This window comes from Mercenaria mercenaria, chromosome 7 (genome assembly GCF_021730395.1).
Source record: "Mercenaria mercenaria strain notata chromosome 7, MADL_Memer_1, whole genome shotgun sequence".
Classification (NCBI taxonomy): domain Eukaryota; kingdom Metazoa; phylum Mollusca; class Bivalvia; order Venerida; family Veneridae; genus Mercenaria; species Mercenaria mercenaria.
This window is the reverse complement of record NC_069367.1, coordinates 4,941,163-4,956,401: the sequence shown is the minus strand read 5'-3', so window position 1 is coordinate 4,956,401 and position 15,239 is coordinate 4,941,163. Positions and strand designations below refer to the sequence as shown.

The following is a 15,239-nucleotide window of genomic DNA, read 5'->3' as shown; positions in this document are numbered from 1 at the left end:
AATTAAATAACAACTCCCAGTATAATTTTCACCCATTTAATCAAGAATTTATTACGATTGTGAATAAGTAAGACATTCTTGATAAAGATAAGATGGCCGGAAAGCAAAGAAAGATTTTTTTTTAAAGATTTACCAGAACCTTTTGGAGGACGTTCAAAAGTTTATACTTGAGAACTCTGTTTAGACTCATTGAGCAGTATTATATTTGGAACATTTTTATACGTGCTTAAAATTTCATTGCAAAGTTTCTTCGCATTTGATGGATTATTAAATATTTTTTGTACAGATCATATAAAGTTATATACATTTATAACATATAAAATTGTATTATTTTAATTAACATTCTATTTATCAAAGAGTTTTAAAGCAGCATACTACGAGATGTAAATTATAGTTTTAAATTTTTAAAAGCGATCGACTACAGTCTAACCTGTACTAACGGTCACCTCCGATCAGCGGTCATCTCCGTTCAGCGGCCATTTTATGACGCCCCCGACGGATTTTCCTCTATTTTATCACTTTATTCAGCGGCCACCTGCCGTCCGCGGCCAGCGGCCACCGAAATTGCCTCCCGACCGCCGTATTTGACCCCTTTCAGCGGCCATTTTTCTTCCAAAACCAATTATTTTTAGGCAATAATCGCCGAAGATACCCGATTTTGAGAAGCACGTGGTTGCTAAGTTTCGCGTGACTTCACCACAAGAACGACAAAATAACATGAGCTTCTCAATTAAAACTGATAACCAAAGGTGTAATCCCCTTTTGTTTTGATCAAATGGCCAGTAATTATCGGCAATTAACGTCTCACCTCGTGTCAAATTTGTTGTTCACAGTTTGACCTCGGTTCAAGATAATACTCGATAACTAATAAGTAGCATAATATTTGTGATTTTTTATACTTTTGTCATCAAAATACTATTAAATTTATACGAAATTGTGTTTGAAAAAAATATAAACCACTCTATCTTTTACGGAACGTAACGGCAATCTTAGATTTAGCATAGACAATAAGCGCCGAGAGTAGCTTCCCTTACCAAAATGGCGAAAATTGTAAACAAACTTGTTTTGAAGTTGGAAAATTGTCTGTAACAATTTTTTTAGTAAAAAAACCACGCCGGAGTTTTAGAATGCTAAGAATACCATTCGTATTGCGAAGGCAAATGCACGTCATTGTATCCTGGTAAAATAATAATAGAAAACCCAAAAAGAAATGGGCCTAAAGGATATAGACTGGTCAGAAGTCTGGAAAATACATATACTGGCTGCACCTCCGATCAGCGGTCACCTGGCTTAAGCGGCCAAATTGTCTGCTTCCCTTGGCTGGCTGCTTAAGACAGGTTAGACTGTATAAATAACTTATGAATTGTTAGAAATAATATTATTTCCTTTGAAACTTAAGGTCTAATCCATCAAATCAGTTACTTGGTGTTTTATGAACTACAGTTTAATCTAACAAGATCTAGACATAAAATATGCGTTATTTTAAGTGTCCATAAGTGGAAATAGGACCTTTTTAACCTTTTCAGATACCTTTATAAATGTTGATTTTATAGCAAAAATATGGTTTTCACAGTGTAAAATTATGGCTTGTGACAGAACTTTAAAATCAATTTGAAACTACATTTACAATTGACTACAGTACAAATAATGTCATGTAAAGAAGTTAAACGTAAGACTAGTACTTTTGAGAGCATTGTGCTATATCATATATACTAGTAGTAAGCATTTACTGTATATTGCACCTTCATCCGATCATTTTTCTTTTAAAATATCTCCTACTTCCATAATTAATGTGTCAAAATTTCCTCTATAACTACCACATTAGGGAAAACATTTTGAAACAGATTTGTCTATCGCATTTTGTCTTCAATGACAGAACGGATATTTTATATCTGAGATTCGGGATAACCACGACATTACACTTTTATAAAACGTACTCTGACTACTGAGAATATTTAGAGAGTTCTAAACTTGGTAATTCTGGAATAATTCTCTTCATATGATTACTTTGTACACTCTAATAACATAATTGTTTTGCAGAATATTACCGAATATTAAAAACTCAAATATAGAATCTACTTTATTAATTTAGAGAAACAAAATTTTAAGAAAAATTAATTTGCGCAATTCTAATGGTTTAAAAACTTCTAAAGTGGCGAGATTATTGGCTCTTTAAGCATGACGTCAATCTGGTCTTCAATTATAAAAAACAGTGCAGTTCGTTATCAATTAATTATAAAGAATATTTTTTAAAAAAGGAGCATATGTATACCGTGTTTTTGCGGTAAGGAATACAAATATGTATCAGTAACAATATTTTATACTTTCCCGTAAAAATATTCCAGCGAAAATAAATACAGTTATTATTTGAACAAGTATTTATATTTCATAGTAGTTATTTCTTGAAACAGAATTGGAATTACTAGTATCCAGTCTGTTGTTCGTTTGTTTCGTCTCGTTAAGGATTAATTCAAGACCGAAATATATCTTAATCCATAACACTGTTCGTATCTGGTAGATACTATGTATAAATATATATGTTACGTTTATCTATTATTAGTGTGTAACATTCTCCAAATGTAAAAATGTAGCCATGTATACGCAAATATTTATGTATGCATGCTTGTTTCACTGTTCGTCATAAACTGTGCCTGTTTGTGTTCTCGTGGAATTTTTAGCCTTTTGGAATTGAATAAATAGAGAATAATAGGTTAGTGCCGTAGAGAGAAAGTTTATCTGGCGAGGCGGAGGAGGTTATCGGGTGAGCCGAAGACGAACCTGATAACGTCCGGAGCCGAGCCAGATAAACTTTCTACATCTTAGGCACTAACCTATTATTCTATTTATCTTGCCATTACTTCATTTTCCGATATTTGGCGATTTATTTTATCAAAATAAGTGTGCGACAACCGCTTAAATGACGTCATATTCGTAATGACGTCACTTATATAATGACGTGATTACCGGCAAAATCGCAATAACTTCTTCGTTTTTGAATAAAAACTAAATTTTTTTGACCACTCATTTTCTTAGTTCGGACATTTCCAACACAATGATGTGGTTTCGTAGCAAAATTTCTTATGACAACAATATCGGTCATAAGGTCACATGATCAACTGACCGTATATCACTGGTCACATGATCAACTGACGGTATATCAAGAAAGATATACGGCACCCTGATATCGGGGCGAAAATACTGCAAGTGACAGGATAAATAAACATTTTTAGTTCTCAAATTTTAAAAGGACCACTAATGAACTTAGAAATGGCAAGGTCATCTGCAATGCATGCAGTGTAATCTGTTTGTTCAGACACTGTAACAATTTATAATATTCCCTGTATCTGCTACATGTAGCTGCTCAATTAATTATTATTCATTTTGATATAAATATCAATGGTATCTAGCTGATATTTAATGAAAGAGTTTTATTACATTTTTAATGAATTATCGGAATATTCGAGTGAAAGATTTCTAGTATTTTTATTTTCACAGTGAAAAATATCAAATATATTTGGCACTGGTTAAGAAACTATAAAATGGCTATGTTCAGTCAAAACATAAAATGAAAAGGAAAATTGTTTGTTTTACATGTAACATTAAAATATTTTTCACTCATGAACGAACACATATCTTACATTTTCACTCGTGGCTATGCCATATAGCATCTGGCGGCCAATGGCGAAAGATATTCCAATATTACACTGAAACAAACAAATATCCTTAGTGTGTTATGAACTGACATTTCTTTGAGAAAAGACATGAAAATTCTGTAAAAAAAGTTACACATACACGAATGTTACGATAACCGTTTGTTTTCTAGAAGTCTTCAAATACGAAGTACGAGTACAAAGGTGTTTACAATATTTACTGCGATCCTATATCATCAGTAATTCCAAAATACGTTCGTCATTTTGGACATGATATTAATATTTACCATAATGAAATAAATCCTTGTTACCTTCGTTTAAAATGAAAAAAAAAATGTCAACTAGTTTAATTGTCTCAGTAATAAACAGAGCTTGAAATTATAGAATTAATTTTCATGTAACTATGCTCATACGCACTTGATAATGTCAAACCGGCACAATTGATCTTTAAATAGTAATGAAATTATTACAATAATAACTAGTTTTATGCATTTTGAGCAATTTAAATCGAAGTAGTCTTGTCATCAAACATGACGTCAGAAATGACGTAATAATAGCGTATCGACGTTCCATGCGTCAAAAAGTATATTGCTTCAATCAAGCATTTTTTCCCTAAAAATTAAGTAAATTTTGGTCGACCAAATATTAGAAATATAAATATTGTTAACAGTAAAAAGGTCATAAAACAGGGCCTTGATATGCAGTTATGCATTCGGCTCTTGTAAATTTTCCAAGGTCGGACACCCTCGAAGCAAGCATCTAGTAGGATCCAGCCTGGCACAATTCATTAGAGCAGAATACAACATTCAGATCAAGATACTGGTATAATTATCCTGTTATCAAATAATCAAACACATAACAATTGCATTCGTCTGTTTGTTAAATCAGTTAACTTTATTCTTTGAAAATGAGTCTCTGTCAGAGGTTTTCCAAAGTGATATATTATTGTTTAACCAGATAACGCATTGGCAGAAGATCAGTGAAAATGAGGTAGGTTTTGCATGCCTCATTAACAGGCATAACTTATAACAATACCTTCTCATCGGGCGAAAGGGTTTGTTTCTTTATCACCGTTACATTTTTCTACCGAAAAATGGTAACAATCATTACAATGCGATATTTCTTGAAATACTTTTTCAATGCACCTTGATAAAGTTTATTGGTCAGCCTTTACAATATTACAGACAATGAATTTATAAAAAACAGTTGATTTGTACTGCCCTTAAAAAAATTGCGTATTTTTTAACAAATGACTGTACATGACATTTAATTCTGAAAGCAGATCTACATTCAAAATGTGTTTTCAGAATTAGCCAAGTAAAATACATTTGATGGGGATATTCGACATTCCATGCGGAAAAAATCATGGACAAACCATGGTATAACCATGGTAAATGACCAGGTTTCGGCTATGATATAGATACATTATGACCATGGTTGAAACATTGTTTGACCAGGTATCGCAAATGGATCATTACCACATCGAAGTTTGAACATGGTCACAAGAAATTGTGAACTGACAATGATATGAACGTGTCGTCTAAGAGCGATCTGGCAATGACATGGACATGTTCAAATCAGTTTTAGATCATTTCAGCAACACCATGCACAATTCATAGTCATATCACGGGTATGACATGTCTGTTGTAGCCCTGATGTGACAATGTTCCAGTTGCGATACCTGGCCAATCCATGTTTTAGACATGGCTAGATTATGGTAAAATTGAAGCCATTTCAGGCCTTTTACTGTTTGCCTGAAATGGCTTTAAATATAACACTTTAATCGGTATAAGACAATTTATGAGGAATTGAGAGCACTTTTTTGAACACCTCTCAAATATCCAAAAATAAATTTGCTTTTGTGTTCAATGACATTTTTGTCAGGCTATGTGTAACACGCTTTGGTTTCAATGGAAACCTTCCTGTACCTATGTTAATTACAAATAATTATATCAAATATATGTAGAGGAGCTAAGAATTTATTAGTACATTACGTTTTTAAATGTTTGCGTAGACCTGGAGTTAACTTACGCAGTATTTTCATGTTCAACCTTACAAAGTACTAGATTGTCAGGTTTGTCAATCATATGGAACATTCTGTACAAACCGAGATTGAACTTTGTTTTATTACTGTTTTATTGTTATTAGGATGTCAATCTCTTCACAACAAGAATGTGAAATACAGGATTATTTGCAATGTCAATCAAAATAGGTTTGAATGTCGAGTTCTTGCAGTTAATACAAAGATAAATAATTGAACGCTAGCTTTTCTCCGGCTAAAATAACAGATAAAGATATAAATAAAAGACATTGTAAACAGTTCAGTATTACATATTTAATATAAGAAATTACTTACCAGTGTTTTCTTCTTCTATTTTCATCTCGATGAGATAATTGTATTTCGTCAACATACTTTTGTAAAGTATGAATTTCAAACATTTAAAAACAGCAATAGCTGTATATTTCTTTACCTGAAATATAATTTTCTTAAAGATATTTATAACCTTTGTTCTGTATGAACATTGTTTTACCAATGTTTTAAGAATATTAGAAGTCAGATTCAAACCTACAATGAAGTTTTGAACATTTGTATATAGAGAAACCCCAAGGAAAATATCAATGCCAAAGCCCAAAATATCTGCATATGCTAGGTAATTTGTCTCCATTTTTATGCCCCAACTTTGAGGGGCATATAGATTTGCCCTTGTCCGCCCGTCCGTCCTTCCAAGAAGGTTGTGTCGCGCCTAGCTCCAAAAATATTTGACGTAGAGTCACAAAACTTTACAGGAATGTTGGTCAGCATGTGAAGTGGTTTACCTGGGGTTTCGCGTCCGGATTCTTTCAGTCTTGTAGGAGTAATGGCCCCTGACTTTGTAAAAATTGGTCAATTTGACCTAGAGTCACCAAAGTTTACAGGAATGTTGGTCAGCATGTGCAGGTGTCCTTTGTCATGTAGTGGGGGCATATGTGTCCTATGGACACATTTCTAGTTTCATAAAATTATGATAAAACATCGTGCATTTATACATATCGCATTTTCAGATCAAAGTACGAATTTCAAAGCTTATTCTTCTAAATGGTACAGATTAAAAAAACAGTGTCACTTAAATAATAGAATAGAACAAAGGTACATTTTAATTTACAGATACTGTAACAGTCGACCATTTTGTTTATTGATACGAAATGCGACCTTGGTCCGTTCTTTTGTAAAAAAAAACAACAACAACAACAAAAAAAAAAACAACAAAAAAAAACGTGCAATTGCAGCATGAGAATTCCTGTTTGCATGTTTGTTTCCCTTTAAACACGTTTCTATGCAAGAATACATGACTAGTTTTCTTTACGTCAAGATCATTTCTTTGGTCCCAGTGTGTATCTAGTCAGTATAAGCAACATATGAATAGATTCTCCAGGAAACTGAATTGTGAGACTGCGATCAATATCAATAATCAAGTGTCAATTATTGTGTTAATTATTTATCATTCATTTGTACTTTTAATTCCCATCACGAACATGCAGTATGCACCTTATTTCGACATTCGTTGGCGCTGTAACAACAGACAACAGAGTAGACGATTGCAAAATACATACTAAACGCTGATATTCAGTTGATAAATCATACCTAAATATAATAAAACAACACTCTATGATGGTAAGGAAAGTTAAAATGTTCAAAAGCAAAGGGGCATAATTTGGTATAGTTTATTTGAAATTCAAATAAACATGGCTGAGACCAATCAAAACATATGTTTAAATGTTTAGATATTCAGGTATCCGCTCATACATTTTTAAGCTACCGCTTTAATAAAACACACATCTTAACACATTTTATTGTCAGAAAACTTGGTTATGGCTGTTACACAGTCTGAAACATGCATTAATATATCATTCTGGTTAACAAAGACTAGACAACGTATTATTGAATTGCTGTTGACCTTTTTTTTCATTGTTCGCATCTCTTTGACAATTTTCTTATTTCAGAACGGAACATGAAACGTTTGCAACTTTATGTAATTTGCTATTCAATGCCTAAGATTCAGTTACTGGTGAAAAGTTGTTTTCGAAATTTTAAGTTCAAACAGAAATACCATTTAAAAGTTAAAAAGTAGCAGAGAAAAAAGACCTGTGCTATATTTTGACTTATGCCGATTAAATTATCTTTCTTGTGTTCTTGTTTTATTTTTATATTTTGTTTAGCCTTGTGTATTCACATATATTCTATATTCAAAAACAACTACGATCTGTGTATTGTTCTCAACACATGGGATGTTGTAGGTGTCTTTAAATTCCTCTTTGAAGTATTCTATTCATAATGCTCAGTTTACTCACATATAACCCTTGCTACGTCGGGCTGTATTTTCACTGATTTTCAGCAAGTCTTATAATGAATAATAATAACTGAAAATAAAAAAAAACACAAACACGCACAAAATCAAAACAGGTTTCTCATAGATCATGGCGCTGATGTTTACTGGAAAAAAGTAACATCCATTTAAAAGATATGAACTAATTGCTTTAGCAAATGTTCTGTCGGCGTGCTTTCCTTGGCAATGATTTGTTTGCTCATTTTTCCAATATGTAGTATGACCACGTTAACCTTGGCAACGTTTTGTTCCTCTTGTTTTGCAATATGCTTAGCATTGGAGCTGCTAAAATAAATGTTGCTCTGGCTATTTGCAAAGCTTGTTTAATCATCAAGAACTTTTTATATAAAATTTAGTTCATTTAATTTAAATAAAAATGAAACCTAAATGTTATAGATTTTTCTAAAAGCTTTTGAGGAATTAACAATATTTAGGCTTCATTTTTATTTAAGCCAATTAACTCATATGACATTTTTCTATTCGATAACGTATTCATTTTATACCGTGTCATTTCGGCCTTCTTCGATTTTTATGAACAAATAATTTTCTGTAATGTCAAAAGAATGCTGAAATAGCATACGAGAAAATACGTAATCGCACGAAAATTGTCATAACAACTCCACTGCCTAAAAATTGACATATTTACATCTTCGTTTGCAAATTCTTATTTTGAAGTGTGCTCATACCATTAAACTAAATAATCTGTTTTTCTTTTGAAGATGCCATAATAGGTAAATGAAATATAACACGTCATTATAATATGAATCTTTTTTTCCAAAACCTCGAGTGTAAATGATTTAACTTAAAAGCGATAGGGCTTATGTCTGTTATGTCTGAAGTTTATGCCCCTGAACTAAAAGCTAAAAATATGGCACTTTATCAGCTACATTCTGTAAATGTTGCAAACTATAAGTTACAATTATATAACAATTTCTTTTATTTGTCTAATTATGTGGTATTGTAGAAATTATGATGCTATAATATTGCTTTATGTTCTTTTACGAGACTCGATAATTGCCAGGAAAATACTCGAACATTGGATTAATGTTTTATAATATAACTCGCTGAGGTGATCAGAGTAAATTGTTCTTCTGACATTTTTATGCTTGCGAAATAGAGAAGTTGTTTCTATTACAGCTTTTGTTTCTAGTTTCATGTTTCTTTACATAGATTTATTCACTGCAACTATTTAAGAGGAATGTCAGATTCGAAATACATCAACGTATCGGTTGCAAAAGGAAACAAGGTTAAGCATATAAATATTTTTGAAGCTGAAATTAGTATGAAAGAGGCTTATTTAGAATTCGACTGTAAAATGGAAAAGTAAAACTGGAATTTGAAGAAATGAGTATGCGGCTTTTTAAGGATTTGTTTTCTTTTAATGGATGGTGATTAACACAGTTTGATAAATTACAATATAATAGCTAGTCATTCAAGGTGTTTAAAATTCTCAAAAATATATGAAAACAACAAATTCTAAAGCAAGTTGCTGTTATGTGGAAAACCGTCTTGAATGTTTCATGAACAATTAATGTAAGGATGCATACGAATAGTTAATCCATATAATAAGAATATTTTTAACAAATGCGTGTAATTCAAATGCTTTATGTTAGCATTTTGATTGGTTAATGAAATACGTTCATACTTATGCGCGTATTTCAGCGTTGCATAATAACCAAGTCAGACATCAGTTGAAAACCGAAGTATCTAAGAACATATAAATCTAAGTATTATAGTCCTTTGTCTTCATGGTGATAAAGGTGCCGATTCAACATTGGATAAATACTTGTTTTCAAATTAGTTGGTCCCGAGGGTAAAAAAACATTAAAATTGTAATATCGTAGTGAGCTATGTTTGTTTGGAATTGAAATGTTAATGCATGTCAAAACCCTGCCTTATTGCACTTTTCTTTAACTGACAGGCGTGCATTGTTTGGTCTGCACTAATGCACGAACAACAGTTGCATGATACATTAAACGCTGTTTTAATTAGATGTAATACATGTATTTTGATTTTTCTTTACAGAAAAATCGATGAGATGAAGTCGGTGATGCAATACATAGTTGCATGGTTGCTTATTTCATCATGTGTATCCATAATTGAAGTGTCCGGATTTGAGTGCCAGAATCTACAGTCATGTGACTGCAGGAGGGAACGTGATTGGCTGGATGGTGATACACACAGCTACGGTGTTGTGGAATGCGAGGGAGAGTTGGAAATGACGTCATTCAATTTCAGCACATTCAACAAAAAAGAAGAAATTCGGAAAATGATTTTTACAAATACAAGCATACGCACTTTAGGACAGAAATGCTTTTAGCGGTTTTCAGATAAATACTATTAAAATTCAAAATCAAACGATCAGCATACAAACAGATGCCTTCGTTTCTTTGAAGCATTCGTTAAAACACGTTTCGTTAATAAGTATTAACATAAGTCGCTTGTGGAAACTGGATTATCTGAAGCAGTTGGAAAATCTTGAATCTCTTACACTGGATGGAAATGGAATTTATCCAGAGCATTTTCCCAATTTCGTTTTCAGAAACGTTAGTTTGACATCTCTTAAATCCTTATCTCTTAGGTATTGCCAAATAGCAATTATGTCTGGGAAAGCTTTAGAAGGACTACCTAATTTAGAAATATTAGATTTGTCTCATAACTATCTGCCAATGGTCCCAGACGCAATATTACTATTGAGAAAGTTGCGAAAGCTTAATTTGTCTTTCAACAAAAGGTTGATCTATGTTCACGATTACGCCTTTAAACCTCTGAGATATCTAGAAGAAATCGACATTAGTAACACTGACCTCAGTACCGTATCTGAATTTGCTTTCTTTGGCTTAGAAAATAGTTTGAAAACCTTACAGTTGCATCATGCTCTTTTACAAGACGGACATTTTTCATCAATGAAAGAACTGAAGCGGTTGAAAACAATTGATATCTCCTATAATAAAATTGTTGAAATGCATAACACCTCGTTTGAAGGTTTTGTGGCTTTGGAAGAGTTAGATATCAGTGGACAATCTGATATAAGAAGTGGTGTGCCATACAGGCTGGGATTCATTGATTCTGTATTCAAAGGCGTTGAGAGAAAACTGAAAACTCTCCGTATAAGAGACCTAGGTATGGACTATTCTCTTCCACTTGGTGCTCTGAAGTCACTCCAACGATTAGAGACACTAGACGCATCAAGGAACGAATTTACAGAAATATACGAAAGTTTCTTTTATGGTATCAAAGCACGAAATATATATCTTACAGATATGGAGATAAATAGTGTGTCAAATTTTGCATTTGAAACCCTACGACCAGGTGTTAATATTTATTTCGATAGAAATAATATAACAAATATTTCGTTTGTGCTAGATACACCGATTTGTCTTTTCGAAAAACTGTCACTCATAGGAAACCCATTAACATGTGGATGTGACGTCATAGAAATTGCAGCTACCAATCGGATTTCAGAACTTATAGGCACATGCGCAGATGATTTTTATAGAGGAGAAAATATCAAAGCGCTACCTGAATTAGACATAGCAATGATAAACTGTGATACAAAAGGATATAAGAAAATTACCCATTGCTCATATATCAACAGATCTGTTAATATCTCACTGAACATTTTCACCATGTTTACATTTGCCATATTTTGTCTTTTTCGTTTTATTTAGATCATTGTTAATAGTTTGTTTTTGTTTTCTTACATTTTCATACTAAATTAAATTAAAAAAAAAACAACAACAACAAAGTTTTCACGTGTTCACTGCCCTTTACCTTCGGAGCTCGGACGAATGTATCAGAAAGCCATCAGGCTATCTTTCGGAGGTCCCGTGGTTCTACCCAGATGCCCTAAATATATTTCGGAGGGAGAGCAGGGTCGTACTCCACAGCTAAATCTATATGCTATATATCCTGAATTGTGTCGGTGTAACTAGGACTGAGAAAAATAAAAAGGTAAGGGTAGTTTTACGCGGTCACAGAGCACCTCTAATAGAGCAAGAGCGGGTCTTGTGTACAAGGCGATTTATGTCACCTTCACAGTGGAATAGTTTTAGATAAAGTAGGTCTTTTCATCGCTTTGCTTTCAACGGTACAAAAAATCTCGATATTACATTGTGTATGTAATAATTTTATTGTCTTATGCAAACTTCAATACTTTGATATTTCCTATCTTAAAACGTTATTTTACGAAACAGTACATACCCATTCGCTGCAGATGATACAATAAATTCAAAACTTACGAAAACACGTTGTTATCTAAATCTGAAACGTCATGGCATTCTTCCTATTTATGAACGCTAATATAACAGTCGTTCGATTTCAGTTTACTGTTAATGCTCAATATGGCAAGCATGAAAAGTCATCCTTTCACTGATTATATGTGTCAATAGGAATGTCCGGCAAACTCAAATAATACTGCATACATCGTTATATTATTATTAGGTATATCATTCTTATCTGACTTTCCTCAATGTTAATACTGATCGATTAATTTGAACTATATCTTAACAATATTTTTATCGAATGATTAGTCTTGCAGAGATTATTCATCTAAGCAGTTTAAAATTCAGAACGTCAATCATGCGCATGCGACGTTTTACGGTGTGCTACGGGTACGTACACCAAACATATCATGACACTTATCAAAGAGACAGAATCCACTCTCGAACGATTTTAACAGTTTAAATAAGCATTTCAAAACATTTTGAGACAAGAACACACTTTGGATTTGAATGTAAACAGTATTAAAATAATACTAGTCAATAAATACTTTTCCTGAATATGAATGTTTCAACATTTTGTTTTTAGTACCAACAACTTTTTCGATGCCTTTTTCTTGTTGTTTTGCTGTTTACGAACTATATTCTTGTCTCGCAATTCATATAAAGTACTACAATGGACCAGGTTTTAACTGCTGACTTCAAAGCCAATCTCTACGCCCTCGTGCAATATAGCTGTAATAGTGCCAATTAGGTCTTTAGGCCCACCACTGCCGTTTAATCCTGATAACAAGTGTATAGAACACGTCAATTATATTGACAAAGAAAAGTGGAAAACCACAGGTCGTCCAACACGACATAAACGAAAACGTTGCAGGCTCGGATTGATCGGGCTTATTCACGGACGGTAGTGGAAATGCAAGCTACCGTCCACGCCCGCTAGCCCAGGGTTGAGCAGAACTTAACATTAACACAGACATCCGCAGATGTAATCATACGGCGGTGCACATGGACCCTTCAATGCTACACAGAGTGAAATTCCATACAAAGCGGCGTACTGTTCCCAGTTAAAATAATGCTTTTGCCCTAAACGAGAAAACAATGAGCAGACTGAACAGAGGGGATCTGAGTTTATGGAGCCATTTATAATCATTTTTTTTCTATTATTTCACTTGTATCAAATACGTAATGTAGAGCATTGTATAGCTACAGTACAATAGTTTGAAAATTACTTCATAAAGTCCGGTTGTAAGATTGAATGTTTAGACATGAATTAATCATAGATTGAATGGAATCGCGAGGCAATTTGTTATGTCAATCAAACTATATTTGAATGTTCAGTTGGTATAAGATGTTTGATTAAAACATGATTTATTGCAAATCCTACGGAATAAACTGACATTGCGGATCGAAAAAGTAATTTTCGTACAGCCAAATTCAGTTCTGTCGATAGAATGTAAATATTTAAAGAGAAAGATAGACCTATGGTTAGAAGCGGTGATTATATAAATTTGTCTGTTGAATTAGTTTCTATTAATATAAACAAGCTATTGTTACGTCTAAAATTATTCATATCTAAGAAATAAAGTCTCATGTTTATTAATAAATCATCAAACCTTAATCAGCTTCTCAAATACACATTTAGATAATTTATTATTTTGTAATGGCAGATGTTAATAAATATCATGCTGGACTTCATTTACCCGAGGAGTAATGTATCGGACGTCATGCGGAAATTTGCCGTCATAATTGACGTCCTAATGCTCTCTTACCGGTCCGCGCGTCAACCGTTCTTTATCGCAGATTCTGATATGCTTGTCTCTGTTAAAACACTCTTACGCTAGAATGACGTCACGTTAACGTGCGGTGACGTCAAAGTTTTGTTGCGATCAAGAAAGAGCGCTTCTATATTTTATCTACTGTTTTAGATTAAGGGCATATTAGAATCGAAATAGTATATAGCAAAAGAGTGCTTTAACACTATTTATACACTCGGGCGGTAATACGTCGTACAAATAATTTTACTCGGACTGCGCCCTCGTGCAGTTATTACGCCCGACGTATAACCGCCCATCGTGCATAAACAGTGTTAAAGCACTCTTTTGCTATATACTATTTCTTAAATATACAGAGCTTTATTTCCTTCTTTGTTCAACTGGGCATCAAATCGAGCCATGTTAGAGTTATATACAAACAATTTTAATAGCTATTGTTAATTCTACTTACATCTACCTAAAATTGGCTGAAACACTTCTTCTACTAGTTTTATATGTCGTTCAAAAGAAAATAAGTTTCAAATATAATGAAAATTCACTTTCTACATCTCTGCCTATCACATTTGGAAGGTAAAGTATCTGGTACAATTGTACTTAAATCGCTAGAACGATGCCATGTCATAAAAAATAAATTTAATGTAGTTTTTAGGTAGATAAACTGAGGCTAGCTGTTAAAGCTCGTCAAAGGCAAATTATTACTAGCTTTCGTAGGTGCACCACTACACCCACAATAAAGTTGATTTATATGCAAGACAATTATTATTGCCATTATCAAATACTTTGTCCAAGTGTCAATATTTAAGGTAGAATTTAGATAAAATGGTGACTGTAGACACAAGAAACATGAAGTATAATTCGGTAAATATTTTAGGATTATTTCAAGAACAGTCAAGCTTCAGATTAACTAGACCAGCTGTATGTGCATAATATATATGATTATATATTTCAACTTTGCACAAAACTTGTCCACATCTGTTATATTTTTTCGCGCAATCAAAGTAATCTACCTTAAATGTCAAATAAAATGAATATTGCGTACTGTCTTTCAAGCTTTTTCATATCACACAGGTTATACGCTAACAGAATGTTAATTAATTGTCATATACTACACACACCAAATTGCATATTTTTCAAACGTAGCGATTGAGAGGGGTTCTGTATCTGTACTAACTAATATGATAAAATCTGTGAAAAGTTTAGAAAAAAAAACTGAGGTTGACGTAGATCCTT

At 33.0% G+C, this 15,239-nt stretch overlaps 1 protein-coding gene across 5 annotated transcripts in view; it reads left to right on the top strand.

Annotated features, from left to right (window-relative positions):
- LOC123555096 (leucine-rich repeat-containing G-protein coupled receptor 4-like) overlaps positions 1-12,108 on the top strand; it is a 31,892-nt gene extending 19,784 nt beyond the window's left edge. For 4 of the 5 annotated variants that reach the window (XM_045345664.2, XM_053547413.1, XM_045345663.2 and 1 more), the window contains exon 2: positions 10,040-12,108. In XM_045345664.2, coding sequence (XP_045201599.2) covers positions 10,615-11,685 — 1,071 coding nt within the window. In that variant the 5' untranslated portion in view covers positions 10,040-10,614 and the 3' untranslated portion in view covers positions 11,686-12,108. Of the gene's footprint in view, positions 1-9,103; positions 9,261-10,039 lie in introns of those variants that run through there. The other variant, XM_045345665.2, reaches the window with a different exon arrangement.
- Positions 12,109-15,239: the final 3,131 nt, after the last annotated feature.